This window comes from Phyllobates terribilis, unplaced genomic scaffold, assembly GCF_046119375.1.
Source record: "Phyllobates terribilis strain yellow unplaced genomic scaffold, ASM4611937v1 Scaffold_2__4_contigs__length_985480577, whole genome shotgun sequence".
Classification (NCBI taxonomy): Eukaryota; Metazoa; Chordata; class Amphibia; order Anura; family Dendrobatidae; genus Phyllobates; species Phyllobates terribilis.
The window spans coordinates 952,881,019-952,905,686 of NW_027362762.1; the positions used below are offsets into that span (position 1 = coordinate 952,881,019).

At 40.9% G+C, this 24,668-nt stretch overlaps 1 protein-coding gene across 3 annotated transcripts in view; it reads right to left on the minus strand.

Annotated features, from left to right (window-relative positions):
* The window catches only part of LOC141239908 (beta-1,4-galactosyltransferase 3-like), a 131,103-nt gene that overhangs the window by 16,912 nt on the left and 89,523 nt on the right, over positions 1-24,668 (minus strand). For all 3 annotated transcript variants that reach the window (XM_073668577.1, XM_073668576.1, XM_073668578.1), the window contains exons 3-4: positions 18,902-19,137; positions 16,565-16,755 (exon numbers count right to left, since the gene is read on the minus strand). In XM_073668577.1, coding sequence (XP_073524678.1) covers positions 16,565-16,755; positions 18,902-19,137 — 427 coding nt within the window. The remainder of the gene's footprint in view (positions 1-16,564; positions 16,756-18,901; positions 19,138-24,668) is intronic.

Consider the following 24,668-nt stretch of genomic DNA (forward strand, 5'->3'; position numbering starts at 1 on the left):
AATATATCAACTATAATACTGCTCCCTATGTACAAGAATATAACTATTATAATACTGTTCCCTATGTACAAGAATATAACTACTATAATACTGCCCCTACGTACAAGAACATAACTACTATAATACTGCCTCCTATATACAAGAATATAACTACTATAATACTGCTCCTATGTACAAGAATATAACTACTATAATACTGCCCCTACGTACAAGAATATAACTACTATAATACTGCCCCCTATGGGCAAGAATATAACTAGCATAATACTGCTCCTATATACAAGAATATAACTACTATAATACTGCTCCTATATACAAGAATAAAACTACTATAATACTGCCCCCTATGGGCAAGAATATAACTAGTATAATACTGCTCCTATATACAAGACTAAAACTACTATAATACTGCCCCCTATGGGCAAGAATATAACTAGTATAATACTGGTCCTATATACAAGAATAAAACTACTATAATACTGCCCCCTATGTACAAGAATATAACTACTATAATACTGCCCCCTATGTACAACAATATAACTACTATAATACTGCCCCCTATGTACAAGAATATAGCTACTATAATACTGCCCCCTATGTACAAGAATATAACTACTATAATACTGCTCCTATATACAAGAATATAACTAATATAATACTGCACCTATGTACAAGAATATAATTACTATAATACTGCTCCTATGTACAAGAATATAATTACTATAATACTGCCCCTATGTACAAGAATATATCAACTATAATACTGCTCCTATGTACAAGAATATAACTACCATAATACTACCCTATGTACAAGAATATAACTATTATAATACTGCCCCCTATGTACAAGAATATAACTACTATAATACTGCCCCTATGTACAAGAATATAACTACTATAATACTGCTCCTATGTGCAAGAATATAACTACTATAATACTACTCCTATATACAAGAATATAACTACTATAATACTGCTCCTATGTGCAAGAATATAACTACTATAATACTGCTCCTATGTACAAGAATATAACTACTATAATACTGCTCCTATGTACAAGAATATAACTACTATAATACTGCTCCTATGTACAAGAATATATCTACTATAATACTGCCCCCTATGTACAAGAATATAACTACTATAATACTGCCCCTATGTACAAGAATATAACTACTATAATACTGCCCCCTATGTACAAGAATATAACTAATAAACTGCCCCTATGTACAAGAATATAACTACTATAATACTGCTCCTATATACAAGAATATAACTACTATAATACTACTCCTATGTAAAAGAATATAATTACTATAATACTGCTCCTATGTACAAGAATATAATTACTATAATACTGACCCTATGTACAAGAATATAACTGCTATAATACTGCCCCCTATATACAAGAATATAACTACTATAATACTGCCCCTATGTACAAGAATATATCAACTATAATACTGCTCCCTATGTACAAGAATATAACTATTATAATACTGCTCCCTATGTACAAGAATATAACTACTATAATACTGCCCCTACGTACAAGAATATAACTATAATACTGCCCCTACGTACAAGAATATAACTACTATAATACTGTTCCTATGTACAAGAATATAACTACTATAATACTGCCCCTATGTACAAGAATATAACTAATATAATACTGCTCCTATGTACAAGGATATAACTGCTATAATACTGCTCCTATGTACAAGAATATAACTACTATAATACTGCTCCTATACACAAGAATAAAGCTACTATAATACTGCCCCCTATGTACAAGAATATAACTACTATAATACTGCCCCCTATGGGCAAGAATATAACTAGTATAATACTGCTCCTATATACAAGAATATAACTACTATAATACTGCCCCCTATGTACAAGAATATAACTAATATAATACTGCTCCTATGGGCAAGAATATAACTAGTATAATACTGCTCCTATATACAAGAATATAACTACTACAATACTGCTCCTATATACAAGAATAAAACTACTATAATGCTGCCCCCTATGGGCAAGAATATAACTAGTATAATACTGCTCCTATATACAAGACTAAAACTACTATAATACTGCCCCCTATGGGCAAGAATATAACTAGTATAATACTGCTCCTATATACAAGAATAAAACTACTATAATACTGCCCCCTATGTACAAGAATATAACTACTATAATACTGCCCCCTATGTACAACAATATAACTACTATAATACTGCCCCCTATGTACAAGAATATAGCTACTATAATACTGCCCCCTATGTACAAGAATATAACTACTATAATACTGCTCTTATATACAAAAATATAACTAATATAATACTGCACCTATGTACAAGAATATAATTACTATAATACTGCTCCTATGTACAAGAATATAATTACTATAATACTGCCCCTATGTACAAGAATATATCAACTATAATACTGCTCCTATGTACAAGAATATAACTATTATAATACTGCTCCTATGTACAAGAATATAACTACCATAATACTACCCTATGTACAAGAATATAACTATTATAATACTGCCCCCTATGTACAAGAATATAACTACTATAATACTGCCCCTATGTACAAGAATATAACTACTATAATTCTGCTCCTATGTACAAGAATATAACTACTATAATACTGCTCCTATATACAAGAATATAACTACTATAATTCTGCTCCCTATGTACAAGAATATAACTACTATAATACTGCTCCTATATACAAGAATATAACTACTATAATACTGCCCCTACGTACAAGAATATAACTACTATAATACTGCTCCTATGTACAAGAATATAACTACTATAATACTGCCCCTATGTACAAGAATATAACTACTATAATACTGCTCCTATGTACAAGAATATAACTACTATAATACTGCCCATATGTACAAGAATATAACTAATATACTGCCCCTATGTACAAGAATATAACTACTATAATACTGCCCCCTATGTACAAGAATATAACTACTATAATACTGCCCCCTATGTACAAGAATATAACTACTATAATACTGCCCCTATGTACAAGAATATAACTACTATAATACTGCCCCCTATGCACAAGAATATAACTAATATACTGCCCCTATGTACAAGAATATAACTACTATAATACTGCTCCTATGTAAAAGAATATAATTACTATAATACTGCTCCTATGTACAAGAATATAACTACTATAATACTGCTCCTATGTACAAGAATATAACTACTATAATACTGCCCATATGTACAAGAATATAACTAATATACTGCCCCTATGTACAAGAATATAACTACTATAATACTGCCCCCTATGTACAAGAATATAACTACTATAATACTGCCCCCTATGTACAAGAATATAACTACTATAATACTGCCCCTATGTACAAGAATATAACTACTATAATACTGCCCCCTATGCACAAGAATATAACTAATATACTGCCCCTATGTACAAGAATATAACTACTATAATACTGCTCCTATATACAAGAATATAACTACTATAATACTACTCCTATGTAAAAGAATATAATTACTATAATACTGCTCCTATGTACAAGAATATAATTACTATAATACTGACCCTATGTACAAGAATATAACTGCTATAATACTGCCCCCTATATACAAGAATAGAACTACTATAATACTGCCCCTATGTACAAGAATATATCAACTATAATACTGCTCCCTATGTACAAGAATATAACTATTATAATACTGTTCCCTATGTACAAGAATATAACTACTATAATACTGCCCCTACGTACAAGAACATAACTACTATAATACTGCCTCCTATATACAAGAATATAACTACTATAATACTGCTCCTATGTACAAGAATATAACTACTATAATACTGCCCCTACGTACAAGAATATAACTACTATAATACTGCCCCCTATGGGCAAGAATATAACTAGCATAATACTGCTCCTATATACAAGAATATAACTACTATAATACTGCTCCTATATACAAGAATAAAACTACTATAATACTGCCCCCTATGGGCAAGAATATAACTAGTATAATACTGCTCCTATATACAAGACTAAAACTACTATAATACTGCCCCCTATGGGCAAGAATATAACTAGTATAATACTGGTCCTATATACAAGAATAAAACTACTATAATACTGCCCCCTATGTACAACAATATAACTACTATAATACTGCCCCCTATGTACAAGAATATAGCTACTATAATACTGCCCCCTATGTACAAGAATATAACTACTATAATACTGCTCTTATATACAAAAATATAACTAATATAATACTGCACCTATGTACAAGAATATAATTACTATAATACTGCTCCTATGTACAAGAATATAATTACTATAATACTGCCCCTATGTACAAGAATATATCAACTATAATACTGCTCCTATGTACAAGAATATAACTATTATAATACTGCTCCTATGTACAAGAATATAACTATTATAATACTGCTCCTATGTACAAGAATATAACTACCATAATACTACCCTATGTACAAGAATATAACTATTATAATACTGCCCCCTATGTACAAGAATATAACTACTATAATACTGCCCCTATGTACAAGAATATAACTACTATAATTCTGCTCCTATGTACAAGAATATAACTACTATAATACTGCTCCTATATACAAGAATATAACTACTATAATTCTGCTCCCTATGTACAAGAATATAACTACTATAATACTGCTCCTATATACAAGAATATAACTACTATAATACTGCCCCTACGTACAAGAATATAACTACTATAATACTGCTCCTATACACAAGAATAAAGCTACTATAATACTGCCCCCTATGTACAAGAATATAACTACTATAATACTGCCCCCTATGGGCAAGAATATAACTAGTATAATACTGCTCCTATATACAAGAATATAACTACTATAATACTGCCCCCTATGTACAAGAATATAACTACTATAATACTGCCCCCTATGTACAACAATATAACTACTATAATACTGCCCCCTGTGTACAAGAATATAGCTACTATAATACTGCCCCCTATGTACAAGAATATAACTACTATAATACTGCTCCTATATACAAGAATATAACTAATATAATACTGCACCTATGTACAAGAATATAATTACTATAATACTGCTCCTATGTACAAGAATATAATTACTATAATACTGCCCCTATGTACAAGAATATATCAACTATAATACTGCTCCTATGTACAAGAATATAACTATTATAATACTGCTCCTATGTACAAGAATATAACTACCATAATACTACCCTATGTACAAGAATATAACTATTATAATACTGCCCCCTATGTACAAGAATATAACTACTATAATACTGCCCCTATGTACAAGAATATAACTACTATAATACTGCTCCTATGTACAAGAATATAACTACTGTCATACTGCTCCTATGTACAAGAATATAACTACTATAATTCTGCTCCCTATGTACAAGAATATAACTACTATAATACTGCTCCTATATACAAGAATATAACTACTATAATACTGCCCCTACGTACAAGAATATAACTACTATAATACTGCTCCTATGTACAAGAATATAACTACTATAATACTGCCCCTATGTACAAGAATATAACTACTATAATACTGCTCCTATGTACAAGAATATAACTACTATAATACTGCCCATATGTACAAGAATATAACTAATATACTGCCCCTATGTACAAGAATATAACTACTATAATACTGCCCCCTATGTACAAGAATATAACTACTATAATACTGCCCCCTATGTACAAGAATATAACTACTATAATACTGCCCCTATGTACAAGAATATAACTACTATAATACTGCCCCCTATGCACAAGAATATAACTAATATACTGCCCCTATGTACAAGAATATAACTACTATAATACTGCTCCTATGAAAAAGAATATAATTACTATAATACTGCTCCTATGTACAAGAATATAACTACTATAATACTGCTCCTATGTACAAGAATATAACTACTATAATACTGCCCATATGTACAAGAATATAACTAATATACTGCCCCTATGTACAAGAATATAACTACTATAATACTGCCCCCTATGTACAAGAATATAACTACTATAATACTGCCCCCTATGTACAAGAATATAACTACTATAATACTGCCCCTATGTACAAGAATATAACTACTATAATACTGCCTCCTATGCACAAGAATATAACTAATATACTGCCCCTATGTACAAGAATATAACTACTATAATACTGCTCCTATATACAAGAATATAACTACTATAATACTACTCCTATGTAAAAGAATATAATTACTATAATACTGCTCCTATGTACAAGAATATAATTACTATAATACTGACCCTATGTACAAGAATATAACTGCTATAATACTGCCCCCTATATACAAGAATAGAACTACTATAATACTGCCCCTATGTACAAGAATATATCAACTATAATACTGCTCCCTATGTACAAGAATATAACTATTATAATACTGTTCCCTATGTACAAGAATATAACTACTATAATACTGCCCCTACGTACAAGAACATAACTACTATAATACTGCCTCCTATATACAAGAATATAACTACTATAATACTGCTCCTATGTACAAGAATATAACTACTATAATACTGCCCCCAAGCTGTGAGGTTGTGTTTTGTAGCTCTCCTCATGTCTGGAGCAAGCCCAGGGCGGGGCCCCCCTGGGCGGGGAAGCTCCCCAGGCAAGGCCCAGGCTTCTCGGCCTACACTGGGACAAGGCTCCCAGGCTACTTCCAATGGGAATAATACACCCAGAGTCACTGTGAGACCTGTGACTGCAGCACAAAGCTCCAGCAAGAAAGAAGGAGATAAAGAATCTGTGTGTAATGTTTTGGGAGGAAAACCAGCTCCAAGTGCAACAAAGAAGCCAGATGTGAGTAAAGAAATGCAGCAAAGTGTGAAGCTTTGTAATCCACCCAGTGGAAGTCCAGTCCGTGCACAGCCCCAGCCGGCAGCTCAGCCTCCATCACCATCAGGTGTGCAGCTCAGCTCTCCAGTCTGCAGACAGAGACGGACGTCTCTGGAGAAACAAACCCTCCAGGAAAATCTCCAGCAGCAGCATGTGGTGTCCGGCATGGTGAATTCAGGTCGCACGAGGTCGCAGTCTGGTGTCAGCGGTAAACTTGCCGCAGTGCCTGAATCCAACAAGGTAGCCACAAAAACACCTGTGGTGGACGCAAGGGACAAGTCAGTATTCAGAGTCCCTGACCCTGTGGCCAAGCCTAAATCTGTGGAGACGCAGCGTGCCCCCGAGCTGCAGCTGGCGGAGGAGATACCCGGACTGGTCAGGAAGATGGGTGAGTTGCAGCAGCACAAACAACTGCTGCAGATGCAGATAGACTTTATCTATAATCTAAAAGCAACTAACCCTGAGAGTAACGCTGTATGTGACATGAAACTGAACTCACTTGGTGTCGAGCTGGCGAGTGTGGTGCAGGACATGGACAGTGTGCTGGAAAGCATGGGGCCCCTGAAGGAGACCTACGCAAACCGGGCACGGTTCGCCTCCTATAAGCAGGACTGTGCTGCGGAGTCCAGAACCCCTGATGTGAAGTCAGAGACCCCCCAGCTGCAGGCACGACCGGTGTTACAGGCTCCCCGCTTCTGTTTCCAGGTTGGAAAAACACTGCAACAGCAGGCAGCGGCGTGTGAACGGGAGTGTATACCTCAGATTCCAGCAGAGGCACCACAAGTCCCAGAGTGCCCCACACAGGAGCAGGACATTGCATGTGAGACTGTTTGTGCTGATGAGGCCGAGGCTGAAGCACAGACTGGCGCTAATGATGCTGTGCCTATGGGGTCGGGGGTTGGAGGGGATTCACAGGCTGTGATGGACGTTGTACTGTCTGATGATAATAATGCTGTTCATGATAATGTGCATGATATGGGTGATTGTCCCCCTTTACCATCTAGTACACAAGGTGTGACAGCCCCTCCTGCTGCAGACCCTATCCCTGTCAGCCAGCCTAGTGTGACCCGGCAGGTGCCCCCCAGGAATGCCTGGAGCCGCGGCGCTCCGTCTTTCACCTCCGGAGCAGGGTATACGGGCCAGACATTTAGGCGCATAAATGTAGTGCGTTTTAAATTCTTAGGTGCCAAGGAGGATCTACCACAACGCAGGTATGTGGTGAGAGAGCTACTATGCCGCCAGATGGGGTTTGTGCCGACTGAAATCCTGGCGGTAACTAATCTGCAGGACAGGCAGGGCTATGATGTCAGCTTTAAGCTCATGCCTGACCTGGATAGATTCTGGGCCAATTACCCCAAGTTCAGAGAAACTGAAGGCTGGAATAAGTTTATACTGGTTCCCATTTCCAGGCCAGATACCGTCACTGTGAATATCACCTTCTGGAATGAGGCCGTTCCCCCACAGGACATCCAGGTGTGGCTCCAGAGACATTGTGACCTCGTCTCTGGACTCACCAAGATCAGAGATGAGGATGGTATCTGGACAACGGGGTGGAAGGTCCAGGTGAAGCTGCGGCAGTATAACAACATCACTGCCCACCTACCCAACTCCTTCTTCATTGGGAGGGAGAAGGGGGCATGTTACTATCCCGGGCAGCCAAGAAAATGCTTTAAATGTGGTAAAACAGGTCATCTGGCTAATGCCTGTACTGTACTAAAGTGCAGCCTGTGTGGGGTAATCGGCCATGTCGCTGCAGACTGCCGGGACGTTAGGTGCAACCTCTGTGGTAAGATGGGCCACCCTCACAGGGACTGTCCAGACGCCTGGCACAATATCTGCAAAGCCTTCCCTGATGAGGATGTGGTGGCAGGGGCAGAGGCTCAGGAGGTGGTGGCAGGGGCAGAGGCTCAGGAGGTGGTGGCAGGGGCAGAGGCTCAGGAGGTGGTGGCAGGGGTGCAGGAGGAAGAGGATTTAACTTCAGCAGGGATACTGAATAGCTCAGGTGCCCGCCAGGAGTCCACCCATGTAACACCAGAGCAGCGGGGTACAGAGGGTGCAGAGGGGAACATGGAGGTCGTGCCTCAGGTAGCCCCCCCTTCAGCATCAATGTCTGTATCTGATGACTGGAGCGTAAATCATAATAAAAGAAAGAAAAAGAACACGTCCTCCCGTAAACCTGAGGCAGAATATGACTCTGGTCAGAGTGGTAGTAAGAAGGTCCAGAGTTCTGCAGATGTGATGGTTGTGTCCAACAAATATGGAGTCTTATCTGAGGATAATGATGATGACTATGAGGAAGAGTTGAGGAAAATTGATGCTGAATGTGACAGGGACACAGAGGACCATCCCCCGCCAAAGCGGAAGCCCTTATCTGTGGACCCTCAGGTGGAGGCTGACATGGACACCGGTGGTGGACAGAATATCTCTGATTCACGATGATGGCTGTTACTCTGCTCCTTCTATATTGTGTTGTGATGGCGGGGTTCTCATTAACACTGACATCAAGTAACGTGAATAGTATTAAGGTGAGGAGGACGAGACACACGGTGTATGAACATCTCAGATACCTGGACACAGATGTCATCTTCCTGCAGGAGACACGACTGACATCTCTGGGGCTTTTGAGAGAGGCTGAGAGGGAATGGCGATCCGGTCCATCTTTCTGGTCACTGGCTGTGGAGCCTTACGCCGGGGTTGCTATCCTGTTTAACACCCATGATGTGACTGTACATAGGATGACAGAAGTGGTCATGGGAAGGTGTCTGGTCCTGGAAGTCACTATCCATGGTAGGCGACTCCGGCTTATTAACATCTATGGGCCACAGACGGTGACTGACAGGATCCAGCTGTTTAATGACGTCAGGCCTTTCCTCTTCACCTCTCTCCCGGTGGTGATGGCGGGAGACTTTAATGCCATACTGACATCAGGTGACAGCTCCTCAGGTAGGACAGTGACCAGGGACGGCAAGGTCCTACATAACATCATAATGCAGGCAGGACTGACTGACATTTTCACACAGGGAGGTCGTCAGCCAAAATTTACGTATTCTTGTTCCAATAGGAGCAGTAGGATAGATTTTGTTTTTGCGAGTCCTACTGAGGCTGTCAGCTCCCTGAGTGAGAAGGTCGTCCCTTACTCTGACCACCTCGCCTTGTGCTTCTGTCTGGGGACCTCTAACCGCCCGGACATTGGTAGAGGGTTGTGGAAGCTTAATTCCAGTCTCCTAGGTGATGCCTATGTCCAGAGTCGTGTCCACTCCCTTATTCAGGTCCATCTAGACAGGGTTGATTTTTATGACAACATGACCGACTGGTGGGAGGACGTCAAGGAGGATATCAGATCCCTCTTAAAGAGACTGTCAGTTAATAAAGGGAGGAACAAGTACAGCCAGTACCTAAAGCTGCGTAAAGAATTGGAGTCATTGTATTCGGCAGGCGGGGATGACAAAGTGAAGATCGACCAGCTGAAATCTGAGATAAGGCAGTATCAGTACAGCAGGTACACCTCCCTGGTTCTTGAACGGGATTATGGGTCCTTAGGGGCACCTGATCCCTTTGAGAATTGCAGGGAGAGGGTGGCCAAAAAAATGGTCCCAGGTCTCACTGACTCCCAGGGTGTATTGCAGGATTCACGGGAGGGTATTCTGGGGGTCGTGAGATCTTACTATGCTGACTTGTTTCAGAGGAAAGTTTTGGAAAAAAATAAGATGGCTCAATTCTTGGAGGCAACTCCAGTGCCTGATACTAACGATCCGGACTTTTCTTCTTTGACAGCAGAATTAACGGTGGAGGAAGTTAAGGCGGCTATTGATAAATTATATCTGAAGAAGGCACCAGGTCCAGATGGTATAACAGCAGAATTTTATAAGGAATTCAGAGACCTCCTGGCTCCAATCCTTGTGGATGTGTATAGGAATTGTCTAGAAAATCACCTGATGCCTCCATCCATGAGAGTGTCCTCGTTAATTCTGCTGTCTAAAGGTAAAGAGCCGAGTGACATCAAGAACTGGAGGCCGATTGCCCTCTTGAATGTAGACAGGAAGATTCTGGCAAAGATCCTGTTTTCTAGGTTAGTCTGTTTGTCCCCGGCACTGTTGGCAGGCTCTCAGTTTGGCACAGTAAAAGGGCGGAACATCTCTGGAGCAGTCATCTCGATACGGGAGATGTTTGAGAGATGTAAAGCTCTGCGGTGTGGGAGATATGTTGTCAGTCTGGACCAGGCTAAAGCCTTTGACAGGGTTGATCACGATTATCTGTGGGCCACTTTGTCAAAGTACGGTGTTCCGGGACAATTCGTGGATTGGCTGAAGACTTTGTATAGAGAGGCGGTGAGCTTTCCTCTGATTAATGGTTGGCAGGGTGATACTTTTGGAGTTGGGGCGGGGGTGAGACAGGGCTGCCCACTGAGTCCGCTCCTGTATGTTTTCGCCATAGACCCGTTTCTGAGGTCACTGCAGGAGTGTGATTTTCAGGGGGTGCCGGTCCCCCACTGCCTGCCTCTGACTGTTGTTGCCTATGCTGATGATGTGACGTTGGTGATCTCCAATCCTCAAGAGGTGCGGATGTTATCGGCGGCCATCAGAAGCTACTCTGAGGCCTCCGGGTCTCTGGTCAACCTTGAGAAGAGTCAAGCTCTGTGGACGTTAGACACTGATCCTGGCTTTGATCTGCCACAGTTTGCTAAAGCCTCCACCCATATTAAGATCCTAGGGGTTAAATTTGGGAGGGTTGATAATGCCAAGCTAAATTGGGAAGAGAAATTGGAAACCGGAAATGCAAAGGTTCAGCGATGGAAGAACTGGAGGCTGACCTACAGAGAAAGGGTCGCTATGTTGAAGACCTACCTGGTCCCCATCTTCTTGTATGTCTCTGTTATTTTCCCTTTGCCAGAGTCTTTCTCAGCGAGGCTTTTCAGCTTGTTCTTCCAGCTCTTGTGGGGGAATAGGTTGAACCTAATAAAGAGGGGAGTAACGTACCTACGGCGGAGAGATGGTGGGCTGGATATGTTAAATCCAAGGGTTTTCTTTGACTCCCTGTTTCTAAAAGTGAATTTTGGGAACATGGACTCAAACAGTAGCTCCCTGTGGGTGAATAGTATCAAGGACTGGATATTGCCTTTTGCAGAGTCTTGGGTGCGAGGCGGCAGTCTCAAGAGGAGGAGATGGACAGGTGGCCACCTCCCCCAGTATCTGGACTACGGTCTGAAGTGTGTCAGGAAGTGGGGACTGGAGAGGTCTTACATTGAGAGCAATACGAGAAGAGACCTATATGCTCATGTATGTGGGACGTTCTTCTTTTCTCCACTGGCCCTGAGAGATTGTGTCACCACCACCCTGCAGGAAAGTCTCAGGTTCCTAAACGGGAAACGACTTCCTCCCAAACTGTTTGACATCTCTTGGCTTTCACTACATAGTCGGCTCTTTGTCAGGGGGAACCTGAAACATCTGAGTGTCTCTGATCGGAATTGTCCCCTTGGTTGTCAGCAGGAGGAGACTATGGAGCACTTTATATGTGATTGCTGGGGAGGGAGGAAGATCTGGGAGGAGGTGTCAGCTAATCTAAAAATCCCCAGACTTCTGACCCTAAAGTATCCTGACATAATCTATGGTGTCCCATCCACTGTCAGTAACATCGACAGAGAGACCATGTACATTATAATCAGTGTCATAAAATACTATCACTGGCACATGAGAACCCGGGTGTCACTGCACAATGAGCCGTTCGATCACACCGCTGCAGCCAATCAGGTGATATCAGAACTCCGGTGGATAAAATCACTAGAAGTTGGAAGGAGTCAGAAAAACATAAAGTTATGGAGCAACGTAAAATTCAGTTAGGGAATATGATGATTATTATTATTATTATTATTTATTTAATTTTTTTTTTCTCTTTCCCGCAGGCGTGGACTTTTTAATTTATTTATGTATATGATCTGATTATTTTAATGGGTTTTTTTTTTGTATATATAACCCATGTGATTTGTCTTTTTGTAATACTGGATGATTTTTGTTTGTTATATTTGTATTTATGTTTGTTTTTATAATAAAAATTGCCCCTACGTACAAGAATATAACTACTATAATACTGCCCCCTATGGGCAAGAATATAACTAGCATAATACTGCTCCTATATACAAGAATATAACTACTATAATACTGCTCCTATATACAAGAATAAAACTACTATAATACTGCCCCCTATGGGCAAGAATATAACTAGTATAATACTGCTCCTATATACAAGACTAAAACTACTATAATACTGCCCCCTATGGGCAAGAATATAACTAGTATAATACTGGTCCTATATACAAGAATAAAACTACTATAATACTGCCCCCTATGTACAAGAATATAACTACTATAATACTGCCCCCTATGTACAACAATATAACTACTATAATACTGCCCCCTATGTACAAGAATATAGCTACTATAATACTGCCCCCTATGTACAAGAATATAACTACTATAATACTGCTCCTATATACAAGAATATAACTAATATAATACTGCACCTATGTACAAGAATATAATTACTATAATACTGCTCCTATGTACAAGAATATAATTACTATAATACTGCCCCTATGTACAAGAATATATCAACTATAATACTGCTCCTATGTACAAGAATATAACTATTATAATACTGCCCCCTATGTACAAGAATATAACTACTATAATACTGCCCCTATGTACAAGAATATAACTACTATAATACTGCTCCTATGTACAAGAATATAACTACTGTCATACTGCTCCTATATACAAGAATATAACTACTATAATTCTGCTCCTATGTACAAGAATATAACTACTATAATACTGCTCCTATATACAAGAATATAACTACTATAATACTGCTCCTATGTGCAAGAATATAACTACTATAATACTGCTCCTATGTACAAGATTATAACTACTATAATACTGCTCCTATGTACAAGATTATAACTACTATAATACTGCTCCTATGTACAAGAATATATCTACTATAATACTGCCCCCTATGTACAAGAATATAACTACTATAATACTGCCCCTATGTACAAGAATATAACTACTATAATACTGCCCCCTATGTACAAGAATATAACTAATAAACTGCCCCTATGTACAAGAATATAACTACTATAATACTGCTCCTATATACAAGAATATAACTACTATAATACTACTCCTATGTAAAAGAATATAATTACTATAATACTGCTCCTATGTACAAGAATATAATTACTATAATACTGACCCTATGTACAAGAATATAACTGCTATAATACTGCCCCCTATATACAAGAATATAACTACTATAATACTGCCCCTATGTACAAGAATATATCAACTATAATACTGCTCCCTATGTACAAGAATATAACTATTATAATACTGCTCCCTATGTACAAGAATATAACTACTATAATACTGCCCCTATGTACAAGAATATAACTACTATAATACTGCCCCTACGTACAAGAATATAACTACTATAATACTGTTCCTATGTACAAGAATATAACTACTATATTACTGCCCCTATGTACAAGAATATAACTAATATAATACTGCTCCTATGTACAAGGATATAACTGCTATAATACTGCTCCTATGTACAAGAATATAACTACTATAATACTGCTCCTATACACAAGAATAAAGCTACTATAATACTGCCCCCTATGTACAAGAATATAACTACTATAATACTGCCCCCTATGGGCAAGAATATAACTAGTATAATACTGCTCCTATATACAAGAATATAACTACTATAATACTGCTCCTATATACAAGAATAAAACTACTATAATACTGCCCCCTATGGGCAAGAATATAACTAGTATAATACTGCTCCTATATACAAGAATAAAACTACTATAATACTGCCCCCTATGTACAAGAATATAACTACTATAATACTGCCCCCTATGTACAACAATATAACTACTATAATACTGCCCCCTGTGTACAAGAATATAGCTACTATAATACTGCCCCCTATGTACAAGAATATAACTACTATAATACTGCTCCTATATACAAGAATATAACTAATATAATACTGCACCCATGTACAAGAATATAATTACTATAATACTGCTCCTATGTACAAGAATATAATTACTAAAATACTGCCCCTATGTACAAGAATATATCAACTATAATACTGCTCCTATGTACAAGAATATAACTATTATAATACTGCTCCTATGTACAAGAATATAACTACCATAATACTACCCTATGTACAAGAATATAACTATTATAATACTGCCCCCTATGTACAAGAATATAACTACTATAATACTGCCCCTATGTACAAGAATATAACTACTATAATACTGCTCCTATGTACAAGAATATAACTACTGTCATACTGCTCCTATGTACAAGAATATAACTACTATAATTCTGCTCCCTATGTACAAGAATATAACTACTATAATACTGCTCCTATATACAAGAATATAACTACTATAATACTGCCCCTACGTACAAGAATATAACTACTATAATACTGCTCCTATGTACAAGAATATAACTACTATAATACTGCTCCTATATACAAGAATATAACTACTATAATACTGCCCCTACGTACAAGAATATAACTACTATAATACTGCTCCTATGTACAAGAATATAACTACTATAATACTGCTCCTATATACAAGAATATAACTACTATAATACTGCTCCTATATACAAGAATATAACTACTATAATTCTGCTCCCTATGTACAAGAATATAACTATTACAATACTGCCCCTATGTACAAGAATATAACTACTATAATACTGCTGCTATATACAAGAATATAACTACTATAATACTGCTCCTATATACAAGAATATATCTACTATAATACTGCTCCTATGTACAAGAATATATCTACTATAATACGGCTCCTATGTATAAAAATATAACTACTATAATACTGCTCCTATGTACAAGAATATAACTATTACAATTCTATGACGAGGCACACATCATAGAATCATAAACTAAAATGTCCACTAGGGGGCACCAAGATACAGTAACATTACATAAGCATTTAGAATGGACCAATTCTCTGAGCATCTTGATCACTTTCTGCGTTGATCACGAGTAAACATCAGAGTTGGGACTAACAAGCAGTGGAGCTGAACGTTTGTCATTTGACTAAGTATGCAACTTCCTTTTATCAAAGGGATTTTCCACTTTCAGCAAAGTTTAAGAGCAGGTACTCGTCCTCTCCTGGGTCCAGTACCGGATTTCCGTCACTGTTTGTGGGTCGGGTGTGTTGAATGCAGAGATGACATCATGTCGCCGCTGTAGCCAATCCCAGAGCTTAGCAGTTGTGTGGAGGTAGATGGAACAGCTACTGAGCTTAATGATGGGCTGCAGCGGTTATGGCAGATGTCACCGCTGCAGCCAAAACACCAAGATCTGAGTAAAGGCATAGTGCCGGCACTGGACCCTAGAGAGGGTGAGTACCAGCTGCTTGTTATTTATGTTTAGAAGCAGTAGCGCGATGACCAACTTAGCTCAGCTGCACCTCAGCCATTTCTGATCAGCAGGGTCGTCGCGCCCGGTGTATTACCTGTACTGGAACTTATCCATGGCGCTGGAGAGATGCTTGGGGTAATACTCGTCACATATGTACAGGTTGTGATCATTCTCCGCAACAAGGTCTACGTCGTGCAAAATTAAGCAGTCCCAGTCGTCGTAGCGCAGCGCCTCTTTCACGCCGATGTTTAGCAGCTTGGCCCGGTTAAACGTTGCGTTCCCCGCCTGGGAAGAAAAATGTTGCTGTTAGTCTGGGAAATGGAGGAGAATTCGTCTTGAGGTGCAATGGAAGCGGCGACTATTTCACGGACCATTACAAGAGAAGGAAACCGAGGGAGCAGCGCTGCTTTCTTTACTGGGATTTATCACCTGCACGGAGGGAAGGAAGCGAAGGTTTATTATCTAGTAAACTGCCAGGAAGAGGAATGGGAAAATCATAAGTCTGCAAACAAAGTACCGCTCCTGTCCCCATCACCCAAAACTAGTGGCACTAAAATCCTACAAAAATAACACCACAAAATACAAATACCGTATCTCTATAACATTCAATGTGGTCGTACTGGAGAGCTCAGTGGCTATAAACGGGGAACGCTCATAGTCCGATTGTGGAATTTCTGAACTAATAGACCTGATCATGAGAAAGTGTTATTATGGTGCAGCCACCACTAGGGGGAGCTCCCTGTATACAGAGATACATGATAAGATTCTGTCTCCAGCCACCACTAGGGGGAGCTCCCTGTATACAGAGATACATGATAAGATCCTGTCTGCAGCCACCACTAGGGGGAGCTCCCTGTATACAGAGATACATGATAAGATTCTGTCTACAGCCACCATTAGGGGGAGCTCCCTGTATACAGAGATACATGATAAGATTCTGTCTACAGCCACCACTAGGGGGAGTTCACTGTATACAGAGATACATGATAAGATTCTGTCTGCAGCCACCACTAGGGGGAGCTCCCTGTATACAGAGATACATGATAAGATTCTGTCTGCAGCCACCACTAGGGGGAGCTCCCTGTATACAGAGATACATAAGATAAGATTCTGTCTGCAGCCACCACTAGGGGGAGCTCCCTGTATACAGAGATACATGATAAGGTTCTGTCTGCAGCCACCACTAGGGGGAGCTCCCCGTATACAGAGATACATGATCAGATCCTGTCTGCAGCCACCACTAGGGGGAGCTCCCTGTATACAGAGATACATGATAAGATCCGGTCTGCAGCCACCACTAGGGGGAGCTCTCTGTATACAGAGATACATGATAAGATTCTGTCTGCAGCCACCACTAGAGGGAGCTCCCTGTATACAGAGATACATGATAAGATTCTGTCTGTAGCCACCACTAGGGGAAGCTCCCTGTATACAGAGATACATGATAAGATTCTGTCTGCAGCCATCACTAGGGGGAGCTCCCTGTATACAGAGATACAGGATAAGATTCTGTCTGCAGCCACCACTAGGGGGAGCTCCCTGTATACAGAGATACATGATAAGATTCTGTCTGCAGCTATCACTAGGGGGAGCTCCCTGTATACAGAGATACATGATAAGATTCTGTCTGCAGCTATCACTAGGGGGAGCTACACCGTTTACCGATCGGATTAATTTACTTTATATTTTGATAGATCGGGCGTTTCTGAACGCAGCTATACCAAATATGTGTATTTTTTATTTTATTTATTTTTTAATGGGGCAAATGGGGGTGATTAGAACTTGTTCTTATTAATTTCATATTTGTAGGAACTTGTTTTTCCTCACTTTATACTGTATTTGTTAGTCCCCTAAGGGCGGATGAGCCCGGATCAAAGGCAAGGACACAACCTATGACATATATGTACGTCATATGTCATAAAGGGGTTAGAGGTCTGGAATCATAATTAAATTTAAGTGTCTCATCTATGGTCTGAATTAATTTTACGGGTCTGGGCTTGGAATGAGGTCTTAATTTTGGGGTCTTGTCCGGTTTTCCCAATAACTAGATCTTGCACTTTCCAAAATGTTAACAAGACGCCACCTTTACTGTAGAGACTTTCACCACGACTGGTAGATTGACCCTGGGATAGAGATTAGGAGCGATCATGATCTAAAGAACTTCCATGTTCCTCAAAAACAGGTAGCGACCAGCCTCCTGCATCTTACTCCAGGAAAAAACTTCAAAAGCATCAGATAGCTGGACCCACTCTACTGGAAGTAAAAGAAATCAGGACCAAGAGGACAAGTGGTCTTCTTGGAGATGACGCCGATCCAGAAGAATAGTTATATCGGGGGCTCCTCGGAGCTTGGTGGTATCCAATAGTCTGATGAGAGACAACAAGTGAACGGGTGATAACTTCAAGCTGACAACGTGCTAGAGATGGATTACCTGATGGACCACGAATATGGCGTAGTGCAGCTGCTGCCGTTGCAGGAAGGGGTGCAGGTAGTAGAGCAAGGTTCGGAGGTGAGACTCTCTCTTCCTGTGTGGTATAATCACAGCTGTGCGGTACCTCCCAAAACAATGCCTAGGGCTGAAGTAACCCCCGGGGGTCACATAGCGGTTCTTCATCTGGACCTTCTTCCAACTTGGAGCCTTGGTGAAATCAATGGTTAAAGGACCAACTAAAACGAGAGAAGAAGAAATCAATGCAGTCGAGAGACCAGGATATGGAGCCAGCGCACCACGAACGAGCGGCTGAACCAACGACTGGTGGCAAGGCGCCGGCCAATCATTTTACATGTGGGTAAAGTTTTGGGGGTCTTCAACTGTCCAGATTTTACAAAAAAAAGTCCCCTTTAATAAAGCCGACTGGCTCTGATATTGTCCCGTGGAAGTCAACAGATAGCAGAAGACGGGAGACCCCCTCAATCTTTCAGATGTGGGGCATCATCCTGTGGATATGCCATAAATGTCTGATACAAGAATATCCCTTTAAGACACTAGCAAGTTGCCTGATGGTTAAAATCTCCATCCACCCATTTCCATGATTAATAATTCTGAGTTAATAGAGGGGGATTCTCTCTCTCGGTCAGAGCGGGTTCATATAGCGCCTCTTGCTTTGGAGGACGTGTATTACACAGATACCCCACTGATATAAAGGTGTACTATGTAATACTTACCTCTTCCTCCACAGGCTCTGCAGGGAAGCAGAACACTTCCAGACAGGTTTCCCCACAGAATACAACCGATCAATGGGGATCATGGACACTTTATGTCTCCTAAGTGGAGAACACCTTCAAAACCTTAATTACATCTTTGTCACTGTATGCAGCGGGCTCAGGAGCCGAGCCTGCTCCATCCATGGCAGACGGTGGCTGTGTTTCACAGCTGTACATTCTGTGATACCCAAGTATTGCAGTACATAGTGAAAAAAAAATGAAACACCAGAATTGATCTTTTTTTTAGGCGACAGTGTAGCGACCAAAAAACAATGGAAAATACACAGACCAATGTTATTCTATGGGTTAGCACGGATGGGCGACTTCTCTCACAAACCGTATCTGCGAGTAAATCCCCCCGCCCCTCCCAAAAAAACAGATTCTAAATGGAGCCCATAGGAGAGTGGATCCATTTTGCTTCACCCCAAGCTATCAGATTTCTGCATCCGGTCCAGCATTGCGAGAGTTAAGTACGCCAGCGTGGTTCCTCCCCGCGGCGCTGTGCTCCTTCAGAGTTGGGATTATTCCATCAGATATAGCGGACTCTGCCCTGTACGGACTCCGCAGTACGGATCCCCCATATTAGCTGTGGGACCGGCCGCCGGCCCAGAGGACATTGTGGCTCGGTGCCCCCCGTGTGGTAATGTCCTCAGTGCACCGGCGCGTAGTCAGAATGCAGGACAATGATGCTGTGCAGCAGCAGCAGAACACGACAATAGTCCTATGTGCATTTGATGTTTGGTTATTGAAGATTAACACTGGAAAAAAGTGTAAATTTTTTGTAATTTTTCTCAGTTCCCTCTTTTCCTTTCCTACTACTGCCTGATACCAACAGATGATCCCCCACAACTGGAGAGGATCCATTAGAGGTCAGTGTGTGTGGTGGTGTCCTGCCTTTCCCCCAAATGCAGATAAAGGATCGGACATGTTGGACTGAATCTGCCCGACTCTTTGTGAGGTGTGCGCACTGTCACGATTTCTCCCGACCAAACTCTCCTGGGCGTCCACGTGCCAGAGAAAAGGCAGTTTGCATTTTTGTGGGTACATGTCGACTAAACTCTCCTGGGTGTCCATCATTGTCAACATTGAAAGAAGCACAGGAAAGTCTAGTCGGCATGTGACCACAACTATGCAAACTGCCTACTCGCTGACGCCCAGGAGAGTCTAGTCGGCATGTGACTACAACTATGCAAACGGCCTACTTGCTGACACGTGGACGACCAAGAGAGTCTAGTCGGCATGTGACCACAACTATGCGAACTGCCTATTTCCTGACACGTGGACGCCCAGGATTTTCTAGTCGGCATGTGACTACAACTATGCTAACTGCCTACTCGCTGACATGTGGACACCCAAGTCTAGTCGGCATGTGACCACAACTATGCTGACTACCTACTTGCTGACATGTGGATGCCCAGGAGAGTCTAGGTGGCATGTGACCACAACTATGCTAAATGCCTATTCGCTGACATGTGATGGCCCGCTCCCACAGGGAACACATCATAGTCTGCAATTATAGAGAGAGCACAGACTTTTCTCAGCCTGGAAAATCCCCTTAAAAGGCGATGTCCATATGAACTGTTAACTTAAGGGCAATCCAACCCACAGCATTTTTCACTGGATGTGAGACAAATTGTTAGGTTAATTGGGGACTCCTTCACACGTTGTCTTAAGACTGTGGCTAGATGAATCTGTAATGGATCAGTGGTTGAGCCCATGCTACACTCATCAAAATACCGGAGGGTCGTGATCCAATGAACCCCATTATAAGTGATCAGATACCTCTGGAGTAGCACACGTGCTGGAGCGGATACTGGGCCTTTGGACACTCAATGCAGCACCAATGAGACCATCCAATCGTCTAATGTGTACGAGGACCTCACAAAATTACACTTTGCGATCCTTTTAAGTCGGCAGAATTGATCACTGGTGGTCTCGCCAGCGGATCCATCCCTCATTAGCTTAAATCAGAGAAATTCTTCCAAGAGAAAAAAATAGATTGTAGAATATAAGAAACGCGCCCGACCCTCCACACCCGCACAACAGATGTGTGCGCCAAGGTAGAAAGCCTGGCCGTACTTGTACCGTGGCCGACCGCAGACAAAGCTCTCCTGACCGCTTCATCTTTATTTTGACCTTTTAAGTCAACACCTTCCGTCTGGTAAAATACCGAGATTGTCAGATGTGACCTTTCTGCTGGACATTCTGCATTTCATGTGCCAGAACCGAGGGGGAAGACGCTGTCAAAACTGCTGACAAGTGCAGGCGCCGCGAGCTTGTTATGGTTGCACGCATTACTAGAGAAAACAATATGATGGCGCAACATTACCGTAAAGACGCTTCATCTCGCAAGTGTGAGATCGAAGAAAAAAATATATATATATGGCTGCTTTGGATTTTTTCTTTTAAATTCCATAAGCAGTGACATTTTTTTTTGTCCAGGCAATACCAGACATAACCAATGCGCAAGAGTGGCGCTGTTGTAGGGATGCAAGCGGCACATTAATGTGAGACCAGTAGTGGAAAATTACCCACAAATGTGGAGCATACTGGTGTTTAAAGGGCTCAGCTCCTATTGCACTGAATGTGATCTGAGCTGCAGTACCGAGAATGGCCACTACAGATCGTTAGCAGTGCCAGGTTTTGGACCCTACCATAGCGGAAATTGGTCAGCTATAGGATAAGTCTTCAATATCTCAGTCCTGTTGGACAACCTCTTCAAGATGCGACAGTGTGCACCATTCAAGCGGTGATATAAACTGAGACCAAAAGTATCTAAAGAAGAATTCAGTGTGTCATCCATAAATCTGGTGCACTCTCAGGTGGTCTCTATATTAGACAAGACTAGTAGATTAGTAATTCTATGTTTTCCTAATTTCAGACCCCCATAAAATTAGACTGTTGGGCTCGTCTGACGTTCGTCTAATGTGTTTTGGGGCCTTACTGTTCAGGAGGGGCGTCCGACTCTCCTCCGACAGATATCAGGGTAGAAAAGGATCCGACCTGCTGAATTTCAGAGGCTTATCTCCCTCGACATCCTGAGTTTGGGGGAGTCGGGAGGCATGGTCATGGCCATGGTCAGCCAAATGATCGTTCTGTAGACAGCCATCTAATAACATGAATGGAGGGCTTTAAATCCCTCATACACATTAGATAAAAGTCAACAGAATCTGCAGATTGGGGGATGGGGCGACCATCTGATGTATAAGAAGCCTCCCCCGATGTTGGGGGACATGCGGAAAGAAATGTCTGACCCTTCTGTGCTCAGGGAAGATGCTGCCAAAGGTGTTCGATAGCGGCTTTCTTGGACACTTGTATAGTGGAGTTGGGAGGGATAGTAATTGGCTGAACCATTCGACCAAAAGCTTTCCGAGATTCAAGACCCTCATGTACGCCGACAATCTGACGGTGGAGTGATGTAAAGCACGTTGTCCCTCGACCAGCAGAAATGTGGTCTTTCCTAATGAAATGCCTCACTGTCTGGTGGTCTGATGGACGATGGGCATTTACCGGTCTATCAGAATCCATAGTGCCTTACAGTACGACGTGGTGGTAGTGGAGAGGTAATAGCACAGGACTGTTCTTCGGCCTCAGGGTCACACGTTTCCTCCTTTAGCTGCAGTCAAGTAAAGGTTAAGCGTGCGCGCTCGGATAAGGATGAGCTTGTCAGACACGCCTGGTGGGAGAGGCATTTCTGCTTCTGGAATTGTTACTTCCATCTGTATATATTGTTCCTGACATCAGCTTGTCTTTGACCCACCATTGTACTTATTGCCTTGGAATTAAGCTTTGCTTTATACTTGATATCGACTTTCAAGTCCCATTGACAACTTCTGACTCCATTCTATAATACGCTGCACTATCACCGCCGGTCCGAGACTGCTCTAAAGTCTGTGACATCCAGAGCTCTGCCACTCGGGAAGTCAGAAGGGGGGAATGCAAAAAAAGCCCTTAGACAGCGCACCACTTATCGCCAGCACTAACTGGGCTGGAGTTTAAAGGGGCTTCTTCATGGGGTGATAAGGGGCTGCACCCAACACTGACCTCAAAAGCTTTAGGGCCAATTCACACGGCCCTATAGACACCATATTTTCTTTTCTGCATTACGACCACAAAAAGCGACCTTATATTACATCATACAGTCATGGCCGAAAGTGTTGGCACCCTTGAAATTGTTCCAGAAAATGAAGCATTTCTCCCAGAAAATTATTGTAATTACACATATTTTGTTATACACATGTTTATTTCCTTTGTGTGTATTGCAACAAAAAAAAACAGAAGAAAAGGCAAATTGGACATCATTTCACACAAAACCCCCAAAATGGTCTGGACAAAATTGTTGGCACCTTTCCAAAATTGTGGGTAAACACCTTTATTTCAAACATGTGATGCTCGTTCAAACTCACCTGTGGCAAGTAACAAGTGTGGGCAATACGAAAATCACACCTGAAACCAGATAAAAAGGGGAGAAGTTGCCTCAATCTTTGCATTGTGTGTCTGTGTGTGCTACACTAAGCATGGAGAACAAAAAGAGAAGAGAACTGTCTGAGGAGAACCAAAATTGTTGAAAAATTATCAACAATCTCAAGCTTACAAATCCATCTCCAGAGATCTTGATGTTCCTTTGTCCACGGTACAAAACATAATCAAAAAGTTTACAACTCATGGCACTTTAGCTAATCTCACTGGACATGGAAGGCAAAGAAAAATTGATGAAAGGCTGCAACGCAGGATAGTTCGGTTGGTGGATAAGCAGCCCCAATCGAGCACTGAAGAAATTGTCAAGCTGTCCTGCAGACTCAGGGTGCATTAGTGTCAGTGCAAACCATCCATCGACATTTGAATGAAATGAAACGCTATGACAGGAGACCCAGGAGGACCCCACTGCTGACACAGAGAAATAATAAAGCTAGACTGCAGCTTGTCAAAATGTATGTGAGTAAGCCAAAATCCTTCTGGGAAAGGGTCTTGTGGAAAGATGAGACCAAGACAGA